This window comes from Bactrocera neohumeralis, chromosome 3, assembly GCF_024586455.1.
Source record: "Bactrocera neohumeralis isolate Rockhampton chromosome 3, APGP_CSIRO_Bneo_wtdbg2-racon-allhic-juicebox.fasta_v2, whole genome shotgun sequence".
Classification (NCBI taxonomy): domain Eukaryota; kingdom Metazoa; phylum Arthropoda; class Insecta; order Diptera; family Tephritidae; genus Bactrocera; species Bactrocera neohumeralis.
The window spans coordinates 64,354,052-64,380,594 of record NC_065920.1 but is presented as its reverse complement, the minus strand read 5'-3'; the positions used below and the strand labels follow the sequence as shown (position 1 = coordinate 64,380,594).

Here is a 26,543-nt window from a genome sequence, read left to right as displayed (position 1 = left end):
ATGTAAACAAGCAAAATTTACGCATTTGGGACGAAGAGTAATCTTAAGAGATTCACGAGCTGCCATTTCATTCAAAAAAAAACACCAATTTTGTGTTGTTTGGGGACCGGTAGAATAATCGCTCCATATTTCTTCAAAAATGATGCCGGTGAGAACGTAACCGTCAACGGTTGGAACTGAAATTGGAACTCGTGATCTGGCCGAAATTTAATTTCAACAAGATGGCGAAACATCCCACACATCGCACCAATCAATGGAATTACTCAGAAGATACTTAGGTAAGCAAGTAATTTCACGTTTTGGTCATGTCGTTGGCCTCATTACTTCAATAATTCTTGTTTGAGCACAAGTCAAAGTTGGGAGCCAGCAAAGGGAAAACGCGCTAGAACTTTCAGTTTTTTTTTTCGATAAAGAAAAAAGCAAATCAGCTGAAAATTCGAATAGTTTTTATGGTCTTGATACTATAAAAACTAATCATAAGCAGTTCAGGTTTTGTCGATTCTGTCCTAGTAATCTTGATATCAAGCGAATGGTAGGCACCTTGTCGCGGTGCAGAGACTTAGGCGCAAGGCATACTCGGCGCCCTCCAACAGATCCCTCTCTTGGCTACGTTCAAAAAGTATACTAACATTACCGTTTTATTATAAGACGCAGAAACATGGACGATCCCCTGGTGAATGGAATGGGATGTCGGGTGCAGGGGCCGCATGCGTGCGCTAACCAAGAGCTACCACCTCCTAATCCAGGGTGTTATGCGACTCCAGTGCCCATTGGAACTTTGCAGCCAGAAGGTGAATGTGGCTGTATTCTAACGGAGCCTTCTTAACACCGGGCCGAATTGGGAAGTAACGGTGGCCTTACCGCGCCAAGGGGCTCTGGCGTGGCGGACCTTCCAGTTCCCCAGCTAGATCATAGACCCGACAGCTCACCCTGTTGAGCCAAGGGTCGCAAGAAAAAGATGGACAACAACAATACAACACAAAAACAAATGCAAACACTGGATTCGATGACGGACAAAGGGCAACGACAAAGGACAACGGAAGCGGAAAAGGAGAAGGAGATCGGGGCAGCGGAAGGTAAGGGGAGTCGAGGGGTTAGGCGGAAGTTTAGCTTCCTCGACGCTCTTACGACAGAGGAGCGTTCGCTGTTTGAGGAGCACGCCAGGGAGGATGATGACGACGTGCCCTCTTGCAGCGGAGCTCACCTGGTGGTAACGCCTGGTGCCGCTGTAGCAGCAACGAGCGTCGCCGAGACCCCCGCCGATAGGTGCAGTGGGTCGGCCTCGGGCGAGTCGCATCAGGCAGAGCCTGACGGCGCAAGAAGGAGAAGGAGGAGAAGGCGCAGAAGAGGTGGGCAACGCCCCTCCCAGAAGCTGGCCAACCCGGCGGGTGCGATGATCCTCATAGGAAAGGGATGAGTGGTTCCACCATGAAGTGGTACCTACGGCATCTCCGTGATGGGAAAATCCCGGAGGCAGCGGAGGCTCTAGTCAGGAGCAAGAGCCAAGAGAGCAACGCATCCCCGGCAAATGGGCGCGACAAAAACGTGCCAGCTCGCGCGCAAAGCAGCGGTAACAGCAACCGTGGCCCGGTCAGCACAACTCTGACCGTAAGGCGGGGCGACAGCAGGGCACTGCCCGCGGGCACGTACGCCCAAGCCGAGAAACGGAAGAGCGGCCAAATCACGCCGCAGGAGCCCCCCCGATCCAAAAGGGTGCGGGGCACAGACGCAAAGGCAGCCGGGGCCAAACATCTGGAGCGGCTCCTCACCGGGTGGAGGAGGGGCGGCGCGGATATGCGGATGCTGTCAGAGGCATTTGCATGGCTGTTCTGCCTTTCAAATACCCGGCGGAGTCGCTGAAACCGGATGAGCTCACCGTCTTCGAACATTCTGATGGACGAGGTGTCTAAAGGAGAGGTCTACACGGCGTCCTTCCTGGGCATCGACTTCAGGGGAGGTATGATGCAGGTAGACTGCCTGGACGAGTCGTCCGCCGACTGGCTGAGGGAACACGCTCCAAAGCTGGGAAGCTGGACGGGCCCTGTCCTCTGCGCGAAGAGGGTGGAAGATGTGCCAATCATGCACAGCATGACAATGTTCCTCCCTCGGAGCGGGGACAGGACCTACGAGTACGCCTTGAGCCTGGTGAGGAACCAGAACCGGGGACTCAGTATCTCGGCCTGGTGTGTTGCCGGCAGCAAAAAGGAGAAGCTAGGTGACATGGAAGGATGGAGGTTACACTTATACATAGACGACGAGTCGTATAAGTATGTCCGGGCCGCGAGCTTCCGCCTGTTCTACAGGTACAGCACGGTCGTCATGCGACCCTACAAGCCTGCTGACACCGGGAGCAAGGAAGCCAAAACGCCTGCGACTCCACAGGACAAGGGCGTCGATAACCAGGCAGTGCCGGAGTCCGCCCCGGAGGAAACAAGGATGGAGGTGGACGAGTTGTCGGAGCAGCCCTGCGGGAGCAGGTCTGGACAGGCAGTGCCAGCAACGACCACTGACGTCCCCGAACATGGCCGGAACACGGAGCTACCCTCAACGCAGGAGCTCCTAGACGGATTTGGAGGCCCAATGGACAGCAGTGCGGTTGACGGCGGGGTAGAGGATCTCTCTTTCCTCGAGCCCATTTTATGATGGCCGACAACATGGAAATTGCCCAAGTGAACCTGCATCATGCGGCGGCAGCCTCAGCTGTCATAACAAGCAGGTTCACTGCGGAGAAACTGGGCACACTGCTGATCCAAGAGCCTTGGGTCTATAAAGGAGAGGTAAAGGGCCTCAAGACGGAGGCAAACAAGGTAATCTGGGACCTCTCTAGCGAGAGGCCTAGGACGTGTATAGTTGTCAGAAGCAATATTGATTTCTTTTGCATTTCAGAGTTTCTGACGCAGGATTTGGTGGCGGTGCAGGCTAGGGATACTGACGGCAAAGACTTCGTCCTGGCCTCAGCATACTTTCCGGGAGAGGCGGCAACGGCCCCCCCGGAGGCGGTGGAAAGGCTGGTAGAGCACTGCAGACTGCACAAGCTCCCCCTTATCATCGGTTGCGATGCGAACGCTCACCATACGGAATGGGGCAGCACCGACTGCAACGTGAGAGGTGAGTCCCTGTTAGAATATGTAGTAGGCAGTAATTTAGCGATAGAGAATGTAGGGTGTGAACCCACATTCATAACTATAAGCAGGAGGGAAGTGTTGGACATCACCCTCAGTAATGAACCTGCAACCGGACTGGTCTCGCAGTGGAGAGTCTCAACGGAGCCCTCCCTGTCGGACCATAGAATTGTAAGGTTTGCGCTGAGGGCAGGGGTCAAGCTATTCCCTCCTAGACGCAACCCTCGAAGGACCAATTGGAGTGCCTTCAGGGAGAGGCTAGATGAGGGATTGAAGAGGGTGGGGCAGACTGACAGCAGCGCCACGGGCCCGGGAATGGAGAGCAGATTGACCGCGCTTAACGGGTCCATCATTAACGCGTACAATGACAGCTGCCCCTTAGGAGTACCCACAGACAGGCGCAATTGCTCCTGGTGGACAAGGAAACTCGCAGACCTAAGGAAGAAGGTACACGGCCTATTTAACAAGGCTAAACGTGCAGGCGTCTGGGAAGAGCAACCTGACACTGTACAATAAAGAGATCAGGTCTGCTAAACAGGCTAGCTTTAGGAGATTCTGTGAAAACGTCTCCTCCACACCAGAAGCTGCCAGGCTGCACAAAGCTTTGGCTAAAGGGAAGACGGACACAGTGCTAGCCATCAAAAGGAATGACGGGACATTCACGACCAGCGCGGAGGACAGAGCTACAGAGCTCTTGCGTGCTCACTTCCCGGAGACTATTCCGGTTTACCGGTGTCTGCCCGTAACTGAACACAGGCCATCCCGCACTGATTGGGCTATCGCTAAACAATTGTTTACTGCGGACTCGATCAGGTGGGCAATGGCCTCGTTCGAAAGGTTCAAGTCTCCGGGAGTGGACGGCATCTTCCCAGCGCTTCTACAACAGGGTGAGCAGATCCTGATGCCACACCTGATTAGGCTGCTGAGGGAGAGCCTAGCCTTGGCCTACATCCCTGAATCATGGAGGACAGCTGAGGTAATCTTCATACCGAAAGTAGGAAGGAAGGACTACTCTTTGGCTAAATCTTTCAGGCCAATTAGCCTAACCTCCTTCCTACTGAAAACTATGGAGAAGATAATAGATCATCATTTAAGGTCGAAGGAGCTGAAGACTGCACCCCTGCATGCGGCTCAGCATGCATACAGAGCTGGCAGATCAACAAACACGGCTCTGTACCAGTTGACCTCCGAGATAGAGAGTTCACTGGAGAAAGGGGAAGTTATGCTATGCGCCTTTTTGGATATCGAGGGAGCTTTTGACAACACATCTCATAGAAGTGTAGCCATGGCACTGGAGGGTAGGAATGTGGCAGCACCGGTGCGCAGATGTATAGAGGCGGTACTGCGCACCAGGGTTGCTGAGACCACAGCAGGGGGCACTAAGATTCGTCTCGGCACAACAAGAGGCTGTCCGCAGGGTGGTGTACTATCGCCCCTGCTATGGAGCCTTGTTGTGGACGACCTGTTAGCACTGCTAACCGACAACGGTATCCGCTGCCAAGGATATGCGGACGATATAGTGATTATAGCGAGAGGCAAGTTCGAGGACACTCTCTGTGACCTAGTGCAACGAGGTCTAAACCTGGCAAAGGAGTGGTGCAGGGGAGTTGAACTGAGTATCAACCCCTCGAAGACTACCATCGTCCCGTTCACGAGGCGAAGATCCCTACCCGGGCTTAGGAACCTCACACTTGGGGGTAGAGAGATCGAGATGACCAGCAAGGTAAAATATCTTGGTCTCACGCTGGATTCCACTTTGCGGTGGAAGCAGCATGTGAACCAAACCCTGGTCAAGGCGACAAAGGCACTAATGGTGTGCAATCGGCTGGCAGGAAAATCCTGGGGTTGCAAGCCAAGGATTGTCAGGTGGTTGTACACCATGATTGTGCGACCGATAGTCACATATGGAGCGGTGTCCTGGGCCTCTGTGCCGGCACAGGCCTCGGTGGTGATGAAACTATCGAAGCTTCAGCGGCTAGCATGCGTCTGCATGAAGGGCGCTATGCGAACCCTGCAAATAACGGCAGAGGGATGCGGCAAAGGGAAAATAATCTCGTCCCAGAGGATGGAGATGATAAGTGGCAACAATCCAATTGCCCTTCTCCCGAAGGACGGGATTACAAAAACAATAAATTTCACGAGGAAGTTCAAGGTTACCCTCGGCAGCAAGAGCGAGTGGAATGACTCCACTCTTGAGCTGGTGCTGAGGGATAGTACACTGAAGTGGTACACTGACGGCTCGAAGACGTCGGAAGGTATTGGTGCAGGGATCGCAGGTCCACGCACAAGGCTATCCATACCGATGGGCAGATTCCCCAGTATCTTCCAGGTCGAAGTCTTGGCCATAAGTCGGTGTATAAAGATAAACCTCCATTGCGGCTATCAAAATGAGCGAATAACCATACTCAGCGATAGCCAAGCGGCACAAAAAGCGATCTCCGCTTACGAGATCAAATCGCTGCTAGTGCAGGAGTGTAGAGAACGGCTAAACAGCCTATCTGAATTGAACCAAGTACACCTAATTTGGGTACCTGGTCATAGAGGCATAGCCGGCAATGAACTGGCTGACGAGCTCGCCCGCTCCGCAGCCTCCACAAATATGGTAGGGCCCGAACCGTTCACTGGGGTGGGCCCCCACACTATAAAGGAGCTGCTCCGTAAGGAAGAGAGAGTGGGTAGAGAAGGTCATTGGCAACGGGCGCATGGTATGCGGCATGCCAAGTTGCTAATAGGGGGGTACAACCTTAAAAGGTTTAGATCGATAATCAACCTCCCAAGGATTAAACTCAGGCTCTTGGTCGCATTCTATACCGGCCACTGCAAGTTGAAAAGGCACCTATTCAACCTAGGACTTGCCTCTTGCGCTAACTGCCGGTTCTGCGACAGGGAACCTGAAACCCCGGAGCACTTACTAATCGACTGTATCGCAGTCTGCAGACGAAGGTCTAAGGCCCTTGGAACCATATTTCCGGATAGGGATCACATCAACTCACTTGCTCCCAGCAAAATACTAGAATTTATCGATTTGCTGGGGCTTGGTGAGTCCCTGTGAGTTAGGAGAGGGCACAATAGACCCAAGGTCGCAGTGCATACCTCAATTAAATTCTATTCTATTCTAACATGGACGATGACGAACCGAGATGACAAAACATTTGGAACGTTCGAGAGAACTGTTCTCCGCAAGGACTGTGAAGCCGTCCGCGTGATTGATATGTACCGAAAAAGTTGGAAACACGAGTAAAGGAACATGCATATGGTTGAGTGGCCAAATATTTAACGAATGCATGAAACACGATGAACCAGTGAAAAGCTTTTTCGATTCGAAACTCATAGGTGTACAACGGAACCATGCAAGCATCTAATGTAAGGACGAAGTGTAGTATAAAGATCTTCCTGCACTTGGCATTTATGTACAACTGGCGTAACCTCGCAAAAGTTGGAAGCAACTGACGAATTTTTTTGTGTTCTCCGCTCAGACCGACTCAGGGTTATAGTGCCAAAAAAGAAAACCAACGGGTTCTTTAAGAGCATGTAGTTTTCTCCTTGAAATGCGAAGCCCTTGAAACTTATAGAGCCAAAAACAGATGGTCTATGTTAGAGTTGGTTCAAAAGTTATTGGACAACACAGCTCGGTGGGTAATTGCGGTTGAACAAACACCGACTACATGATCCCACCTTTCAACTGGGAAAGAAGATTCAAAGTAAGCATAGGAAAAGATGGCTGGCGTAAAGATATGTTAGCTACGCGCAAAACTCTAAACATTTATACGGATGGAAAATTGACGATGGAGTTGGTGCGGGAATATACTGTCCAGTGTTAGGCAAAAGGCAGCCTTTTAAGTTGCCGGACCACTGAAGTACATATATTTCAAACTGAGGTCTTTGCTATTGCGAAATCCGCGGAGCTGGCCTCTAATGCACCTGCAGCCAAATCCAGAGTCAAAATCTTCGTAGACAGCCATGCAGCAATCAAGGCAGTAACCTCGTATCGCATATCGGCCAGAAGTGTCTTGGCAAGCAGGGCAGCAGTGGAAATTGTTCCCAAAAGCACGCAACTTTATTTCTACTTGGTGCCAGGCCACAAAGCCATCGAGGGCAAAGAAAAAGTGGACGAGTTTGCCAATAATGGTGTATCTGAACAGAAGGATGGTAAAGAAAATCAAAACCCGATGGAACGACCTATCTGGATGCAAAACTGCAAAAGTCATGTGCAAAACTGAAGATCGGAAGTAAACAAAATTCCTATTGGCGCTCGATAGAAGAGACTGTAGAAACATGATCAGAATACTAACCGGTCACTGTCTGGTGGCGGCACACGCCCGCAGAATGTGGCTGACCGGTCAAGAAGACTGCAGGAAATGTCTAGAGCAAGGTACCAGGGAAACAATGGTAGATCTCTTGTGAACTTGTCCCGCACTGACAAGTCTACACCGTAAGCATCTGGGGTCTCCACGGTATGATACACTGGAGGAGGTATCGATAGAAAGGCCGCAGAGTCTGTTAAAATTCGCGGCAAGCGCAGGTATTCTAAAGGATGACTACTCCTCATGAATCTAGCAACAGAACTCAATCTGGTAACGCAAAGAACCAAAACTGGTCTATGACTGGCCTACCTGATTAACCTAACCTATTGGATATTTTTCCAAAGCAATAAAGATAGATCGCTCCATAATAGAATGTATATTTCTAAGTTTTTTAGAGAACTTAGGAGAAAAAGTCGGCAAGGTATTGTACTGTGCCGTTAGAAGATGTTAAGGTTCGAATAATGTAAAAACTGAAATTTTTGGATAAGATGCTCTAATTAGACAAATTTTGGATTGTTTGGAGACTTGAACATAAGTTTATAGCAGAGATTCCTAGGTATAGTGTTTAGAACCGGCTATTTTACTTTTTAATTCAATTGTTTTTTGTTATAAAAATATATTTCAGGTTAAGAGAAATGCTTATTTCAAGTACTTACCTTAAAAATTGGGTGTCACTATTTTGAAAAAAGTGTTCGCCAGTTCAATGCCGAAGAAACAAGCTGCGTTCGCTGGAAAAGCGCGCAGCATTACCGGTATTACGCCGCGGTATAGCGCAAACGGACCGTCGGTGCGCATTAGTTCGACAAAGACACTTCGTATGCCATGCTTATATTTATCTGGAGGTGCTGTAGAGGAAAAAGTTCGAGAAGTATGCAGTTGAATGTTACGACAAAACAAAAACAAAAATATAGAGATATTTAAGTAGTATAAATCAAGAACTTCCCAGTTTTAATAACCCAATAAGAAATAAATGTCCAAGGCTTGGCAAAAATCCACTAATTTCGAGACTAACACGAGTAGTTAGTACTCTCTCGCAGTACTGATTTTTCCTTTAGAACTAGCTTTACTCAAACAACTTCTGTCAGTAGAACTGAATGACCGATCTACGATGACGAACCCCAGATTTATGGTATCTCTAATCAAGCAAATAACACCTTCTCCCAAATTGCAGATATGTAGATATATCTGAAACTCAGAAGGCAAGTAAAGAATACCAGAGCAGAGCAACAGCTCGAGTTGCCTCGTGAATCTAGAGTGACCCTCGCGCAATTCCGTCCAGGATACTGTAGCAGGTTAAGCTTCTATGTTTACAGATTCTAACACGACATACCAAACCTATATCCACTGAGCAAAGAGTCCCCGCATGACTATAACCACCTTTGCATGATTCATGAAGATGACTCAGCTAAATCCATCCATATATTGCGAACCTAACAGCTCGATTCCTGGAACTACCGTTAGGTGACTTCGATGTCAATTAAACTTGCTACCTTGGTAATCAAACAGGACCCGGATAATCGATAAAACAACAACATAGATGGTATTATCGAACCCGAAGCGATTATCAGAAGCTCGCATTTGGTTTCTGAAAAAGCATAAAATAAACTCAAAAAGTTTAAAGGAATGATGAAAAGTTAGCAGTTCAAAGTGACGTTCTGTTAACTCCGTCCCCACAACAGTCAGGTCGAGATAACCGGATCGAAGGAGAATTTTTATCCGGTCAAGAATTGCCAACTCAGTAGCATTCGTTTCAATTACTTCAAGGATGGTTTCTGCCGCTATAACAACAACAACAACAATATTCCGTACGTATAACCGTCTAGGTGAATGAAATAGCATGGTCACATAGTTTTAGATAAAACTGCTGAGATGACAGTGAGTTTAGTAGAACCCACTGTATAAGGGACAACAGAGTCTGAATCTCATTTCTCATACGAAAAATAAATATATTTTAGCGCACCTGTCTGCAGCCGACTTTTGAGTACATCGGGCGGCATACCGACAACCCAGTAGGCAATACCAGACATACCACCCGAAAAAATCGCCGACAACACCTCCATTTGCATATTTGGAAATTTTTGCTTGATCAAATCTTGAAATGCTTCATATGTGGCAAAATATACGGCATTTGATGGCAGATCTGGAAGAGAACGATAATTATTATTTATAATCTCCAATATATGAATATTAAAAAGAGTCTAAAACCAAGTCTAAATTTTCAAAAATAAAACACGAACTCGTTTCTTCCAATATTTGTGTATATTTTCATATTCTTCTATGCATTATAAAAGTCTATACTATATATTTCTACAACAACAATGTGGAAACAATAATCTTTAAGAAAATATAATTTCTTGTTAATAAAATCTATTGCCATTTTTTTTTAAATATAAGTGCACTATTTATTTAAGTGTTATAAAAACTTCTTTAGTCTTATAGGCAAATTTTTGAGTTAGAACAATGCGGCGATGGCATCGAAAGCATCATTGGCCAATTCTATGCCAAAGAAGCAGGCAGCATTTGCGGGGAAAGCACGCAACATGATCGGTGTAACACCACGGTACAGAGCCAAGGGACCATCGCGACGCATGAGATCCTTGAAAACGCTGCGTACACCTTTTGGATATGTGCCGGCGGGTGCTGCGGATGGAAAATGTATAATAATTAAAATATTAAATAATAATAATTTGTAAAGCAATTGCTTTTAAAGAAAATACATTCTACTAAAATAATAAATAATAATCTATTTTTCATAGTTACTTAATTACTTAATTAAATAAAAAATTAATTAAAGTAATTGAATATGAAATCAGTTAAAATTCGATCCCTAAAAAGTATTTAATTAATTTTCAAAATTCAAAGAAATATAAAAAAGTTCATTACTTTGTACTTAATTACACATTTTTAATTCAATTAGATTACAGGAAACTTTTATTGAAGTATTTACTCTAATTGAAAGTGAATTCTGTTAAAGTAATTAAGAAATTAAAATACCAAATACCAAATTAAATACTTAAATATCTAAAAGTGATTTTTAAATCAATTAAATACTAAATTATAAAAATTAATTAATTTAAAATTTCTTTAAAAAAATTAAATTAATTAATTAAAATTTAATTTAAATTAAATAAAAAAATTAAAATAAAATGTATCATAATATTTTTAAAGATTAAATAAAATTACTAAATAATTATATTTATTTTTCAATTAAATATTATAAAATTAGTTAATTAAAAATAATAAAATTAAAGTTACTTTAATTAGTTTTTTCTAATAATCTGTTATAAATCAATAAATTATTGATTAATCAAGGTGTATTTAATTAAGTGTAGAATTAATTAGTAATAAATTACTTAAATATTTAATTAAAAAAATTAATTAATTATTTTAAATAATTTGGTAAGTAAAATATATATTTTTTAATAACAATACTTCTTACTAAACATTGAAAATCTCTTAATTACTATTAATTATATTTCAATTAATTATTTATAATTAAATCAATAATAATATTTATTCATCATAATTTGCTTTATGATTAATTAAATTTATTTTTTTAAATGTTGATTTAAATATTGTATTAAATGTATAATTAAGTACTAATAAATAACGCAAAGAATTGTTTAATTATTTAAAATATTAATAATTAGTTACTTCTAATTAAGTTGTCATTAAACAATAAATGATGGATTAATCAATATGTATTGAATTAAGAATAAAATTAAATGGTAATAACTAATTTAAATATTTAATTTAAAAAATTAATTAATTATTTTAAATAATTGGTTAAGTAAAATATATATATTTTTAATAATTACACTTCTTTAACCATTAAACGTTGAAATCGCTTAATTACTATTAATTATTTTTTAATTTTTTAAATTAATTATTTAAAATTAAGTATAGTTACTACCAAATTAAGTAATACTTGAACCTTTTATAAATAATGTTTGATTAATCAATATATACTCAATTAAATGCATAATTAATTAGTAATAAATAACGTAAAGATTTGTTTTGAAATAATTGAACTGCTGATTAATTGTATTTAATCGAAATTCAATAAATAGTTAATTAATTTTTTCAAATAATTAAATATTTAATTAAATTACGCTTTCAGAAAAAAAATATTTCAATAAATTAAATTAAATTATCCAATAATTAACTAAATTTAATTAAGATATTCTTTAATAAAAAAAATATTTCGAAAAATAAAATTAAAATTATTATTATTTTTTATAATTAATTAAATTTAATTAAAATATCCTTATAAGTATATAAAAAAAAATATTTAAAAAATAGAATAAAATTAAATTATTATTTTTTTATTAAAATATAATTTTATTAATATTAATGCTGCACATACCTGTTTGCAATCTGCTCTTCAACACATCGGCGGGCATACCGACCAACCAATATGCTATGCCAGCGGCACCACCGGCGAAAATCGTCGAAGTAATGCTAATCTTCTCGCTGCCAGTTTGCTCTTTGGCCTTATCTTGTATATACTCGTAAGCGAGAAAATAAAAGGCGTTTGCGGGCAAATCTAAAAAAGGCCACATACATAACAAAGATATGTTTTTTTTAATTATTTCTGAGTTTTTAGTTTTTTTGCTCATATGCAATATGAGTGCGACATATTTAAAACATGCTTGCATACATACATACATGTTTATGATGAGATGGTAATAAGCCAACACACAGCAATAATGAATTTTCAGACAAATTGTTTCGATTATTTTGCACTTTCACACTAATGAATGAAAAATTGTTAGTAATTGAAAAAAAGAAACGAAATAAAATTAAAAAAATAAAAAAAAATAAAATAAAACAAAAGAAATATAATACAATAATTCATGCACATACATACATATATACAAAAAAATTCGAAGCGACGAAACCTTATAATAGCACGTTTCACATTGTAACACGAAAAAAATCTGACTGAACGAAGTCCATATACTACATATACATATTTGACCAGGTTTGATAGTTTTTGAAAACAAGAAAAAAATTGGCTGCATAAAACACATTGAAAAAGGAAGATACAACAACTAAAATTAAAGGAAAAATCATTTACGCAGATCTTAGGTCGGAAATAAGAACCAAAATGAAAGGAAAAATCGTTTATAGGGATCTGAGGTCGAAAATAAGAAGTTGAAGGTTAAATTTTTGAGGATTAAAAGCAGTTTAACTCGATTTTAGGCAAAACTATGAGTCCTATGAACACAAATTAATGGAAAAAGTTGTAATTAATAAAAGAAACTACAACTTGATTATTAACAACTTTTTCACATAACCTCAAAATTCATGTGAAAAATGCAAATAACCAAATTTTTGGAATTTTAACCGGATTTCCGGCAAAACTGCGAGTCTTATGGAAAAATGCTAAGAGAAAAAGTTGTAGGCAATAAAAAGAATTTTCACATAACCTCAAAATTTATGAGAAAAATGCAAATAACCAAGTTTTTTGATTTTTAATTCGATTTCTGGTAAAACTAAAAAGAAAAAATTGTAGGTAATAAAAAGATCTACAACATGAGTATTTGCAACTTTTTCACATAACCTCAAAATTCAAGTGAAAAACTCAAATAAGGAAGTTTTTGGAATTTTAACTTTAACTTTAACAAAATAATGTTTTTATTTCACAAAATTTGGGGCAAACTAAACTTTTTATGTACCAAACACATTGTAATTTAGTGTACGTGTGTAATTACATGGATTTAAAGAATCAAAATAGGAATTTATTTAAATAAGTTTCTATATACATATACATATGTACATACATACATAACATATATAATGCAAAAGCACTATATACATACATACATAAAATATACATGTCCAACAAAATCTTATTAAAGAGCGCACTGAATGAAAACAGCGTGAATTGAAGTCGTATGGGCGCGATAAGTGGTCACAAAGGATGTTGTATTTCCTCCTTATCCACGCTGCCAATGTGTTTGTTTGTGCAATATGATTTTTTCCGCTTATCTTAAGAACACAACTAAATTGTTTTTTCGAAATAACTTTACAATAATTATAGAGTGCTCGGTAGTAGCGCAACGACGTTCAAGCCCAGTGGGTAACGGTTTATTTTGGGCAGCAAGCCTGCAGCGAACAGTGAGAAGTATGAAATTGCGCTGTGCAGCAGATAGTTACTGATGTTATTTTATATAAAAGAAGCGTGACGTGTCAAAAAAAAAAAAAAAAATTGTCTCTAAAAATATATGTATACGGTATTACGCGGTAGCAACGAAACACGTGAGAACTTAACGCTATAAAAATGCAATGGATTAACGTGTTGCTAGTGTTGGTGTTGTTGATTGTGAGTAAAAAACAAAAAAAAAAAATATTAAAATATAATACCCTTCACATGTGCATTTCTTTTAGCATGAAAATATACAGAACGATCTTTACAGTGTTTTTTGAACAGTTTATATGGCAGCTACATGCTATAATGCTGCGATCTGCACAATATGTTCGAAGATTGTAGCGCTGCCTTGGATAATAATCTGTGCTAAATTTCGTGAGGATATCTTGTCAAATAAATAAGTTGTTCATACAAGGACTTGAGTTTGATCGCACAGTTTATATGGCTGCTATATGCTATAGTGGAGCGATCTGAAAAATTCACTCGGATATTGTAGCATCGCCTTGTATAATAATCCGTGCCAAATTTCATGAGGATATCTTATCAAATAAAAAAGTTTTTCATACAAGGACTTGAGTTTGATCGTACAGTTTGTATGTCAGCTATATGCTATAGTGGTCCGATCTGAAAAATTTGTTCGGAAACTGTAGCGTAGCCTGATATAATAATCTTTGTAGAATCTCGTGAAGATATCTTGTCAAATAAAAAAGTTTTTCATACAAGGACTTCATTTTGATCGATCAGTTCATATGACAGCTATATCTAATAATTGTCCGATATCGGCGCTTACGACAAATTAGCAGCTTCTTGAGGAGAAAATAATGTGTGCATAAAATTTCAGAACGATATCTCAAAAACTGAGGAACTTGCGACTTGTGACACACGCAAGTGAAGCTACTAAAAAGAAAAGCAAACAAAAAAATAGTTTTCATTAAAAACACTTAGCTTAGTACATAATTTAGCGATAGTTTCACACAACTAGTTTAAAAAAAAATATGTTTTACGAAAACAAAAAGTAAATAAATAAATTTAACTATTTTTCACGCAACTTTATAACATCGTTTACCATCCCTACATCACCACAGCAACTCAATGTCAACGCTGCACGCATCAACGCCAAACCACATACCAAACAGCATACGAAATTTCTAAAATATCAGCAGCTACAGCAACAGCATAAGAAGTTGGGACCACATGCGGTTGAACGTGCACACAATGAAGTGACTACAACACACCGGATACAACGATTGCAACGAACGGAAGTGCCCCCATTAGAGTTGCCACATGAGCACACGCAACAATTGGCAATCGACACGCTACAATGTCCGACCGGTTGTGTCTGTCAGTATGCGCCTTTTGTCGAGCTGTCCATATCACGTTGGATACAGCACATGCAAGCGCAACGACCAGGTGCGGAGCCAGTGGACGATATTTGGTCGAACGAGCGTGCGAGCAGCAACAGCAATGAGGCCACATACGAAAACTTTGATGACGACGCTAATGATGATGCGTACACGACAAATCCTTATATGAAACAGGCTACTTGTATACTGCAAGAGGAGAGCGACGTGGAGGACTTGATACAGAAGTTGCCACACGATTTGCATGCTTTGATATTGCTTTACACAAGCAGTGGTAGAAATAAAAGCAGTGAGTATTTCAAAAAATTCCAAAATAATATAGAAAAAATTAAAAGAAAATAAAAAAGTATTCATAAATATTATAAAAAAAAAAAAATAATAAAAAAAAATTAAAATAAAATAAAAAATATTCATAAAAGTAAAAAAAAAGTATAAAAAAATTTTTGAAACATGTGTATATGTACATATGTACATAAATAAAAAAAAATATACAGAAATTATAAAAAAAAGGAAAATAAAGTATAAAAAATATAACAAAAAAATAAAAAAAATTAAAAAAAAAAAAAAAAAATAAAAATAAAAGAAAATATAAAAAATATATAAATATAAAAATATAAAATATGATACAAACATAAAATATTAAACAAAAAAGTAAGCATAAGTTATAAGTTTGGGGATTGTAGCGTTGCTTTGAGGAATAATTTATTTCGCGAAAATCATTTGCCAAATAAGAAAAAAATCCATACAGGCCCTCGAAATTATTATAAACAATAAATGAATGAATTTTTTGAATTTAAAGAATTACAAAAAAACAATCAAAACACTGCGAGAAACGTAAAAATTAAGCAGTAATTGTTTATAAGCATGCTATGAAGGATAGCTGCGCTGTGCGATAAGACTGCGCGGCGCTTTGTAAAATGCTTTAAAGTTAGATAAGCAATTGTTTACGCGCTTTCACACACATAACGTATGTGTGCGCATATCAATTATAACCGTATTTTGCTCATTTTTTATTCCTCTACTTTTTTTCTCTACTTCCCACAAACAGTCAATCTGAGCACGCTGAAGCCACTCAATCAACTCACCACCTTGGAAGTACGCGGTGGCCTCAATCGCTCATTGCGCGTACTCTTCGATCAATCGCTGAGTTTTCTACAATATGCTAATTTCGAATCGGTCACACTGTTGGGTAGTGAAGATTACAAACGTCCCAAGAATTCCGTCCATCCCAAAGATAGTTATGATTACAAGCCGCGTAGTGAGTCGTATGACGATTTGGATGCTTTGGCTTTTGCGCCACTCGACGATTACGATGACAATATCGTGCCGTATGATATTTACAAACAGGAATTGATAAAGGCGCGTATGCCCACATTCTACGGGTGGGAGCATTTGCAAGTGTTGCGCATACACGGTTGTCAGTTGAACGAATTGCGTTGGGAGATGTTTGACGGTCTGACCGCTTTGGATCACTTATCGTTGGAACGCAATGGTATTACGGAGGTGCCACCATTCTCCTTCTACGGCGCTCTGCATATACAAACGCTGTCGTTGGCGCATAATTTGATACACGACTTGCATTATCGCGCTTTAGCCGGTTTGCTGGAGTTGGAAGTGCTGGATTTGAGCGATAATCGTTTGGATAAATTGAGTGAGCGTAGTTTTCCACCCTTCCCGAAATTGGTGCGCGTTGATTTTCGTAGCAATCCCATTAGAAATATATTACCGGCCAGTTTTTGGGTTATGAATTCAACACTTTCGATGCATTTTGATTCGCAAACAATGGCATTGCGCTTGAAAAACAATCAACCTTTCGAATCGTTAGTGGAGCTGCAGGAGTTGCATATTGGAAATGTGTCAGTCGGGAATTTGGGACAAAATATGTTTAAGGTAAGTGTTAAACAATATACGATGGCTTTCGATCTGTCAGATTGAATGGCACATATAATTGTCCGATCTAATCAATTTGAACGGACTTTGTAGCGCTGCCTTAAATAGTAAACTTTGCCAAATATCATAAAGATAAAATAAAAAAATTCACATACAAATCACTTCGGAAAATGGAATTTGGTATAACTCTATTTTCCCCTATTTGCATATATTAAATTTATACAATTATCGATTGTTTCTAATGCGCGGCCACAATTAAATTTAGTCATTTACATTTCACAAAACACACTTCAATTTATAGGGCTTGACAGCGCTGGAGAAGCTGACATTGCATGGCAATATACGTAGCATCGAGTTCGACGCCTTCGCCGGTCTACACAAGCTACGCGAACTTGAATTGAGTCATTGTGGCATACAAGAGCTGTCAATGGACGCTTTCATCGATTGTCGTGCGCTGGAAGTGCTAGATTTATCGTATAATAACATCTCCTACTTTCCACCTGGCCTACTCGATGATCAACCACATTTGGAGGAAATCTACTTGCAAGGCAATCGTTTACGCACACTGCCACACACATTCTTTCTGCGTCCGAAATTGCGTTTAGCACGGCTTAACGAAAATCCATGGGAATGTAGTTGTGAGATGTACAATTGGCGTCCCAAGATTACCAATCAAGTGCGTGGTCCAAGCACGAAACGTTGCATCACCGATTATACGACGGGTAAGCAAATTTCATGCCGACGTGTGGATAGTTACGTCTTTGAGAATCGCTATGCGCCACGTTGTAGCAATCACAACGAACGTAGCGTCTTCTATGTAATACATAAACAATTGAATTGTGCTCCTGGACGTGTGGTGCTAACTAAAAAGCAACAACATGCACATACGCCACAACATAACAGCATATTGCCAAGGCCGGGTGGTAAACTGCCTGTGCCGCATTGGCGTAAAATTGAGCAGAGCAAATTGAAATTAATGCAAAACAAAAACCAAACACAAGTGCATGCGGTCAGAGTGACAGATGAGCAGCGGAAAAAGCCAAAAACTGTTATTGCATTTACACAGAGGAATACATTGACATATGCAATGCAACAAGAACGCTCTAAACGTGTGGAACATGTTGCAGAAGAAGAAGAAGATAATAATAATATTTCAAATGATGTATAATATACAATAATATATATTATATAAAGAAAAAGTATTTGTTATACGCGAACAATGACATCGTGTGAATTTAGAAGCGCTAAAGTTTTGGTCTACAAAAACCTGATAGATAAGAAGCGAACTTTGGTTGTCTTAAGTTAAATAAACAACCGAAAAAAATAATTGTTAGATTATCATATTATTAGTTAGTTATATGCATTAGTTTAAGCACATACGCATCATAAAACCATTTTAAGATTTATATTTATACAAATTTATAGCGTCTAACAAAATTTCGAATAAACTAATATCGGCGCACTAAAGTTAAACACCTTTTTCAATAATTTATCAATAGTCGTGACCAAATACTTGATATTTTATGTAAAAGACACTAAAGAACAGGTTAAACACGAATCGGGAGTACAAACTTCGATTTAAACACTTTAATCACACAGAAATATATTAAAGATTAGCACTTTAATTAAAAATTTACAAATAAACACACACATGCTCATATAAATTCCTAAAATTATTGTCATTATTTTAAAACTAAAGAATATTTAAAACAAATAAAATAAAAATTTCTTTTCCATAACCACATGACCTTCATTCAAACAGAGCACTAAACATATAACTCACAAGATACTCACCTCGCAAAAGCGTCGCACAACTGCCCTTATAAACACTACGTATACCGCCCTCTTTGTAGAGTTGTACTGCGGTATCCATCATACCTTTGTATTTGCGCTCACCACCGGAGGCCTGTTGCACTTGCAGTAAACACTTGATACGCTCACCAGGCGCTGTTATTATCGTTGACATCAAGCCAGAAAACGAGCCGGCAATAGCAATTTGCGAGTATGTTAATTTGGAGTTTTCACCAGTTTGTTGTACGCGTTTGCCTAATGCGTAACCAGCAAAGCATAATGCGAAAATTGGCGCTACACCGGTAAGCGGTGCAGTCATGCCTTTGTACAGTCCACGGACACCTTCATTCTTAATTGTTTTGGCAGCACAGTCAAAGGTGCCGGTATATAATGGTGCCTGTCCAGGCGCTGGTCGCGGCATTGTTTGCAGGCGCACCTAAATGCATAAAACAAAAAATAAACAAATTAATGATAATTTATGTTACTTAAAAATTTATTACTAACCTTAATGGTGTCCAGCGGATGACCAGATAGCACATTACATATGCCACCGAAACCGCCACTAAGAAAAGCTTTGAAGGGATTTGCTTTACGCTCTTGTGCTGGTGCCTCTGACATTTTGTTTGTTTGTATGTATGTGTTTTGGCTTTGAAGTCTTTATCAAATAAGAAATAAATAATAACAAATTGTCACTTTTTAATCATGAATACATACCAGAAATATGCGATGCGTATTCTAATTAGACGGTGCAGAATTGAACTTTGTACTTGGCAGTATGCTTGCAAATGGTCAGTGGATACGCATAACCTAGGAACTCAATTTATGCCTTTGTTAATGCTCGTGATAGCCCTGCGACAAATGTTGACATTATTGTTTATACGAATACAGCTGATTATATATTGTTGGCAGAGTTGGAGCTGCTTACCTAAGCGTCTTTTGTTGTTCCTAGTCGATCCTTTAGGTGAGCGTTCTTGATAACGTAAACTATAAAACGAGCAGTTTCCTTGTGTATTTTCACTTTTGTGCAGACGTGTGATACGGAAACCTGTTGCTGCTGGTCTGATGCTGTGGAATTTGACCAATTGTTCAATGTTATTGAATTAAATTCACTAGTGCAACAAATACCGCCAGGGCAGCAAATTTCAAACGTCAAATAAAAAGCATAAAATATTATCGATAAGTCAGAGCTGTTATAATCGACAGTTTAAAAATATTGCGCAATATTTTTTGGTCGGTTGATTTTATTAGTGTTTATTTAAAAGTTGATAAAATTATTTATCGGTATGATTATCTCACAAATAAAATTAATTATTGTTGGAATGCATATATAATTTTATTAAGTCTACGACAAATATTCAAAATAACAATTTATGATGAAGTGCTGTTTTTAATCAGAATATAAAAAGAGGTTACAATTATTGGAAACTAGGAATTCATAACACAAATCAATTTAATCTTCAAAAACATTTTTAAAGGAACTTAAATAGCAGTTTTTAACAGTTGCTTTATGACTGGGTTATTAAAATCTATGGTTGTGGCGTTTTACGCAAATAAGTCTTTCCTGATGGTACTGCAATCACTTCAACGCCAGCTGGAAATAGTTTCGAAACGTCATCTTGTTTAACCGTGGGCAAAACCATGCAAGCATCTCCTTGCTAAATTATTAAAAAAAAACTGTTTAATAAAAAAGGTAAAAATATTCATATACTATGGATGAGCTATACCTTCCAATCAGCTGGCGTAGCCACGGATTTATTTTGTGTGAGTTGAAGTGAGTCGATTACACGCAGTATTTCACTACGAATAAATTTAGAGTATTAGATAAATTTTTTTGGAAATAAACTGAGCTGCTCACTCAAAATTTCTGCCAGTTGTAGCTGGATAAAGAATTGAAAGACGCAACTTCTTTTTATCATCAATAACGAATACTGCACGACAGGTTAGTGGTATGCCATCTTTGTTTAACTCATCCTTATCCAGCATATTTAATTTCACAGCCAATTCACGTTTGTTATCAGCAATAATTGGATAGTCAAAGGAGTTTAGAGCTATGAAACAATTGTAGTATAAGTATACCTAATTTCTTATTATTCAAAAAACTTACCACCGTAGCTTTTAATATCCTCTATCCATCCTTTATGCGACTCAACTGTATCAACAGATAAGGCAATTGGCTTTACATTTCGTTTAGCAAATTCCGGCAGGAGTTTAGCGACACGTGCCAATTCCGTTGTGCACACTGGTGTATAGTCGGCTGGATGCGAAAACAGAATGGCCCAGCTAAAAAAGAAATTTACGTTATCCTTCATTATTATTTAATATGCAGTTAACACACGAATTGCCTATCCATTCATGAAAGTCAATGGGACCCTCAGTTGTTTCAGCATGAAAATTTGGGAAGTCATCACCGATATTTAATGCTTTGTTGGTAGCCGTCATTTTGTCACAATCTGTAAAAGCAGAGTCGTACCAATTATATATTCACAAATTTTTTAATATTGCATGCATAAGATAGCACTTAATTGCATAATTATTTACTCTAATGGAATTAAATGACGCTGTAAATAGGATTAATTTGTGAAATTCAACTAGTTGCCGGCCGGCAACAAATAAAAGCATTGATAATTGGCTGTGGAACGTTTGGAATGAAGGTTACGCTGTGCTACCATAGTGTTGTGCAGTTTTACATATAACGAAAGTTTCATGTATATAATAAGGAGTATATATTTAATACTTGTCTAAAAATTTTTATATAAAAATATTGTAAAATTTAAATTAAACATTGGCCAAATTCGATCAAAATAAATTATTTTGTTCCAAGGTGGTAATTGTATAGTACACATGTCCTCTTAACGTGGTGGCAACCTTTGCTTGGCGAGCGGTAATTTGACAAAATTCGTGTATTTGAAAGTTTGCAAATCGTTTAGCTTGTGAAATTTGTTTAAAATTACTAATAAAAGAAAAGTTTTCGGTTATTTCGTGAAATAATAAATGTGTTGTGTGCAGCAAATGATATATTTGGTGTTTAGCGCTGAAATAAGTGTAAGTGAAGTGTAGGAAACGGATATTCGTTCAATTTTAATTTCTGGTGGCTGAAGTGAAGCGTGTCCGACATTTTATTTTAAATTTTCAGAGTGTCGGAAATGTGATAAGCGCAATAGTGTGTAATTGAGAGGCTGAAAAATGTGCAGGTTAAGAAATAGCTTTTTGGATTTTATATTATATCATACATATGTATGTATGTATGTATGGTTGTATGTATATGTATGTATGTACATGCATACTTACTATATATACTTCTACATGTATTTACATGCTTATACGGAAATAACGTTGTTATTGCAAAGCAGTCGTCATAAGGTAAGTTGGCTTTGTACAAGAACGCTTATATAAACGAAGATTACATTTTTATGTAAATTTCAGGCAGTTTAAACATATATTTAACAATATATCCAATTTTTCATCTCATTAGAAAAATGTAGCAAGAGACTCATACATACCTACATACATACATATACATATGTATATACATACATGTATATGTATATATGTATGTACATTGTATGTACATATATTTATATATATATTTTAACTGATATAAATAATATACGGAAATCGAATTGATTAAGGATAAGTAGGGTTAATTTGTTTCTGTAAAATTTTTGTGACGACACAGACAAAATCTTTTTATTAAAACCAATGGTACATTAAAGTATGATATTCGAAGAATGTTAAGAAATAATTTAATGTAGAAATATTAAAAAAACGGCACTGGCATTAATTCGAACTTCTCCTGGAAAAAAAGAGAGTATAGAATTATCATACAAAAGAATACGACAATATCTGAATCTATTTTCACTAAACTTCACAACACACCTAAGATCTTAGGTGTGATTTTCGACAAGCTGTGCTCCTTCACTCCTCAATCGACCGCGATTATTGCCAAAGTATAGAGCCACAACAGAATCCTCAAGTCGCTAGCCGGCAGCACAAAGGGAGAACAAACAAAGAAACGTTGTTGGCAACATACAAGGCAATCTGCCGGCCGGTGCTTATCTACGCTGCACCAATAAGGTCGTCTGGATACAGTGAAACATAGACGAGTAAGCTACAAACATGTCAGAACACTACACTCCGGACTACGACAGGATGCCTTTTGATGTCTCCCGTCGAAGACTTGCATAGTTAAGGGGCCTAATGAACTCCTCTCCAGCAATTTCTTCTGGGGTGCTTTCGCAGAAATTATCAAGAGGTTCTTCCTCAACTACGTCGACGACATAAAACAATACGCTGACCAGACTTCGAAGGCAACAAAATTCAGACATGCACTGATCGCCATTCACAGTGGAGCCATTAACACCTTCACCGACTCCCTCTCAGTGAATGCCGTACTTGGAGTCAAATCACCACTCAATGCAGACGAGCAGCTCATGTTGTCGCGAGAAACTTCGTTCTGGATATTGTAGCAGGTTAAACTCCTATAAGTATCCAGAATAGACCCTGACATATAAAGCATATGTTTAGCATGCAATGAGTCTCAGCTTGACACTAGCCACCTCTTTGCATGTCCTGCTAACCCTACACATATGACACCCTTCTCCTTTTGGTCCGACTCCGTTTCACGGGCCTACCGTTGGATGTCGCCGATGACAACTTAGCTCATCCTTAACATCCTAATGGGATTACGTACCCGTTAGAACAACAACAACGAATTTTTGCATGAATCTTTATTAGAAGCATCATTATAGCCTATAACTGCCCTACAAACTGACCGCTCGAAATTTAGTTCTTGGATGTAAACTTTTTTATTTGTGAAGGGAATTCTAGCTTCAGTGTAACCGAACTTTTTTCTTGTTCTCACTAAAAACAGGCAGTTTTGATATTTATGTGCATTTTGTTTACAGCTCCAACTCATTTATAACACACTCGCAGTTTTGAGTTTTTTTTCTTTCGTAGAACGACCCATTTTTGCAAAAAAAAAGTTGCTACAATTTTAATTATTGCCCCATCCGGACGTTTCACCGATAGATACTGATTACGTTCATACTAAGTATTATAATATTGAAATTTTTTTTTGCCTAATGCGCACTTCCATCTAGTTATCACCTCATTTCAGTATATATGCGCATTATTAATCGTAGTTTTTAGCTATAAAACTTCCAACGGAAATACGACATGTGTTTTTAGCCATTTTCTTGCGCATTCAGCGCCGTTTGCATGCAAATCGTATGTTATTAATCACTCACTTCCTCGCTATGCAATATTGTAATTAAGAAACACATTGTTATTAAAATTTTTTTTTCGGTAAAACTAATTTATTTCTTTTACGTTTAAACATTATTGATACATTTGATCCATTGCAGTACAAATATTGTAAAAAATATTTCATGTAAATGCTTATTTCAATTTTCACCTTAACCTATTTATAGGAAAAAATAATAAAATAAAATAGTCCAACAAATACTCCACTGTGATTATACAAATTTTACCTATTTAACCCCTATTAAAGTAAATGTATATGATGATTTTTTTGCGTAACAAGTTTTCATAACAATAAAATTTCCATAAAACCTAACTACTTAACAGTTAAAGGCAACAAAGATTGCAACAAGAATTATTGTACGCTTATACAATATAAATTTGCATGAAAAAACACTCTACCATTAAAATATGTATTATATAAATTTTAAATTTATTAAATTTTTTTTTCGAATTGCAAAAATATATATGTTACGTATAAGTTGTTGTAGGTTTGTTTGTTATATATGTATATATGTATATGGAAGTCCATGTAACACGATGACTAAGCATAAAAAGTAAATTTATTGCTAAATTCAGCGCTCAACAAGTAGCTAGTTGACGCTGTTGAACGCGACTTCAAGTAACCTGACTTAAAGTACCGTTAAATTGGCGGCAAAACAAATTTGGCATCAAACTTGAGACGTCTCTATTGACATTTCATAAAATAGTTGCACTACCCCAACTAAGCGCACTTATTTACTAACTTTTATTTTTATATAATATATGACTTTGCAGTTGGCAACGCTAACTAGAGAGCTTTAAGCTAGTAACTCTTCGTGCAACTCAAATACATTTCAATAACCCGTTTCCGGTTCCTGTTTCAATGTCAGACGATACGCGCTCTCGGCGTCGTGCAAACCGCCACCCATCATATAAGCACCGCCAGCGCCGCTGCTCAGCGCGTCGGGTCCACGTATTTTGATTGGCGCACGACGCAGCATTTCCTCAGCGCTGCCGCTATTATATTCATTCAACGTCATCTCAGCCGGATTGCGTAGCTGCTGCGCAACGGCGCCATTATTATGTTGTTGCGCGGCATTCAACTGCTCCGGTCTTTGGTAGGGATGATTGCGATGCAACGGCGGTGAATGTTGCATTGGTGAGGATGCGGCATGCGGATGCTGTTGCATATTCGGTGATGACATATGTGGCAAATTGTGAGCGCTGCTCGTGGATAGTGGACGCATAACGCTGTTGGTGTTGTACATGCTATTCTCGTCCATGCATGAGTTGCCGGCGCCGTTAACCATGTCGACATTGTTCGCATCGGCGTCGTTGAGGTGTGGTGAATGCATGGCGCGTGTGTGTAGTGGTGTACCTGTGTTGTTGTTGACCGCTTGTTGTTGTTGCTGTTGTTGTGGGCGCTGTGTCTGATATGAGCGCAACTGATTGTATTGTGGTGGCGATGCGGCAATATTTTCCAGTAGTGGTGACATCATTTGTGCATCCAAACTGTTGCTATCCATGCAGGCGCTCAAATGATCAGCGGTTGTGGGTGAGGTGAGCACGTCCAGTGTTGACGACACATGGCTGCCGTCCATGTTGCGTGTCGGACTGTAATTGTTTAGGCTTGGCGGCGAGAGTGGTGAGTTGTCGGCCAGTTCACCTACAAAGTTGGCGTACATTAGATAATTACGTATGGTGGAAAAATAGTGTGGTGCGTGGTAGCGTGCACTAAACATACCTCCAAGTAGCATTTCCTGCAGCAGCGAGTCAATGTGAGCGACACCGAAAATTTTCGCAAACTGTATTTGTTCGATCATCTGCCAGGTGATGGACTGCAGTACGGGCAGTATTAAGAGTATTTCGCCAAAACGGCCGCGTGACTCATATTGTCGGTCTGACACATAATCTTCCAGATTGTTTAGGATTTGATGGCGCAACGTCTTGACGCGTTGCGGTTCCTTGAGATCTTTGGCGTCTAGAAAATATGCAAGAAATCAAGTAAAAAAAATGGAAATCGAAGCTTCGAAGCTTTAAGCGGTTAGGGGTGGTCAAAATTTCAAAAAACGAATTTGAAGGATTTTTTTTTAAACCGCCATTTTGTCAAAAAATTTTATTTTGCTTATTCCTCCAATTATTTTATAGATTTAACATTACTTTAAGAAATATGGTTATTTAAATTTCAGAGGTTGCAGTTCAGAAGTATAGTAGTCACCGCAAAACGTCTTTTTTTGAGAAGAGCTCACGGAGTTCAGCTGTAGTTCCTTCCCAAATAAACATTTTTACTAATACTATGTCTTAAAATACAGTTACAAGATAACTAATATGTGTACCAATTTTGGATCAATAAATTTAAAAGTTTTCTCAGAAAAAATTTGGAAAATTCGCTTTTTCCGGTCTTCAAACTGTGACCAAACTGTGTACAAACTTAAATTTGTAATTTTTTCATTTTTGACCACACTCAACCCCTTAAAAATATTTTCAAAATGTGCTACGACTTACTCGGATCGAAGAACACCAGCGCCTTGATGCATGCCAATTCGGTATCGTCAATATTCACATCGCGTAGCGCAAAAACGAGCTCATCTATGATTCTAGCGCCAATGCGCGAAATATCCAAGTTCGGCGACAGACGCGCATCTGCACGACACAAAAAATTTACTCACACTTTAATTCG

General features: G+C 38.9%; 5 protein-coding genes across 9 annotated transcripts in view; 2 read left to right on the top strand and 3 right to left on the bottom strand.

Moving 5' to 3' along the window:
- Positions 1-1,914: 1,914 nt before the first annotated feature.
- On the top strand, positions 1,915-3,638 carry LOC126753739 (uncharacterized). The gene has a single exon (XM_050465408.1). It carries the CDS (start codon positions 2,640-2,642, stop codon positions 3,636-3,638), a length of 999 nt encoding a protein of 332 aa, XP_050321365.1. The 5' UTR covers positions 1,915-2,639.
- A 6,027-nt stretch (positions 3,639-9,665) lies between these two features.
- Positions 9,666-19,774, bottom strand: LOC126753995 (congested-like trachea protein). Its single transcript, XM_050465813.1, has 6 exons — positions 19,548-19,774; positions 19,337-19,471; positions 19,127-19,277; positions 18,626-19,058; positions 11,793-11,972; positions 9,666-10,066 (listed from the first exon to the last, which is right to left on the bottom strand). Exons 3-6 carry the CDS (start codon positions 19,238-19,240, stop codon positions 9,879-9,881), a joined length of 915 nt encoding a protein of 304 aa, XP_050321770.1. The 5' UTR covers positions 19,241-19,277; positions 19,337-19,471; positions 19,548-19,774; the 3' UTR covers positions 9,666-9,878.
- LOC126753979 (insulin-like growth factor-binding protein complex acid labile subunit) lies at positions 13,263-18,570 on the top strand. Its single transcript, XM_050465777.1, has 4 exons — positions 13,263-13,754; positions 14,666-15,230; positions 15,990-16,831; positions 17,133-18,570. Exons 1-4 carry the CDS (start codon positions 13,713-13,715, stop codon positions 17,997-17,999), a joined length of 2,316 nt encoding a protein of 771 aa, XP_050321734.1. The 5' UTR covers positions 13,263-13,712; the 3' UTR covers positions 18,000-18,570.
- Positions 19,775-19,989: 215 nt separating the features above from the next.
- Positions 19,990-21,268, bottom strand: LOC126753998 (peroxiredoxin-6). Its single transcript, XM_050465817.1, has 6 exons — positions 21,161-21,268; positions 20,958-21,072; positions 20,727-20,902; positions 20,478-20,670; positions 20,347-20,419; positions 19,990-20,277 (listed from the first exon to the last, which is right to left on the bottom strand). Exons 2-6 carry the CDS (start codon positions 21,059-21,061, stop codon positions 20,149-20,151), a joined length of 675 nt encoding a protein of 224 aa, XP_050321774.1. The 5' UTR covers positions 21,062-21,072; positions 21,161-21,268; the 3' UTR covers positions 19,990-20,148.
- Positions 21,269-23,912: 2,644 nt separating this feature from the next.
- The window catches only part of LOC126753984 (transcription factor HNF-4 homolog), a 71,220-nt gene continuing 68,589 nt past the window's right edge, over positions 23,913-26,543 (bottom strand). For 3 of the 5 annotated variants that reach the window (XM_050465791.1, XM_050465793.1, XM_050465792.1), the window contains exons 5-6: positions 26,369-26,506; positions 23,913-25,844 (exon numbers count right to left, since the gene is read on the bottom strand). In XM_050465791.1, the coding sequence (XP_050321748.1) occupies positions 24,718-25,844; positions 26,369-26,506 (1,265 nt within the window). In that variant the 3' untranslated portion in view covers positions 23,913-24,717. The remainder of the gene's footprint in view (positions 25,845-26,368; positions 26,507-26,543) is intronic. The other 2 variants (XM_050465794.1, XM_050465795.1) reach the window with 1 other exon arrangement.

Bases quoted from the DNA above. Each gene is read 5' to 3' on its own strand.
- LOC126753739 (XM_050465408.1), top strand. From the start codon at position 2,640: ATGATGGCCGACAACATGGAAATTGCCCAAGTGAACCTGCATCATGCG.
- LOC126753979 (XM_050465777.1), top strand. From the start codon at position 13,713: ATGCAATGGATTAACGTGTTGCTAGTGTTGGTGTTGTTGATT. The intron at 15,231-15,989 runs GTGAGTATTTCA...TCCCACAAACAG, and splicing joins CAGTGGTAGAAATAAAAGCA to TCAATCTGAGCACGCTGAAG. The intron at 16,832-17,132 runs GTAAGTGTTAAA...TTCAATTTATAG, and splicing joins TGGGACAAAATATGTTTAAG to GGCTTGACAGCGCTGGAGAA.
- LOC126753995 (XM_050465813.1), bottom strand. From the start codon at position 19,240: ATGTCAGAGGCACCAGCACAAGAGCGTAAAGCAAATCCCTTCAAAGCT. The intron at 19,059-19,126 runs GTTAGTAATAAA...TTATGCATTTAG, and splicing joins ATCCGCTGGACACCATTAAG to GTGCGCCTGCAAACAATGCC. The intron at 11,973-18,625 runs GTGAGTATCTTG...GGCCTTTTTTAG, and splicing joins TTGTGCGACGCTTTTGCGAG to ATTTGCCCGCAAACGCCTTT.
- LOC126753998 (XM_050465817.1), bottom strand. From the start codon at position 21,061: ATGACGGCTACCAACAAAGCATTAAATATCGGTGATGACTTCCCAAAT. The intron at 20,903-20,957 runs GTGTGTTAACTG...TTTCTTTTTTAG, and splicing joins CATGAATGGATAGGCAATTC to CTGGGCCATTCTGTTTTCGC. The intron at 20,278-20,346 runs GTATAGCTCATC...TTAATAATTTAG, and splicing joins CTACGCCAGCTGATTGGAAG to CAAGGAGATGCTTGCATGGT.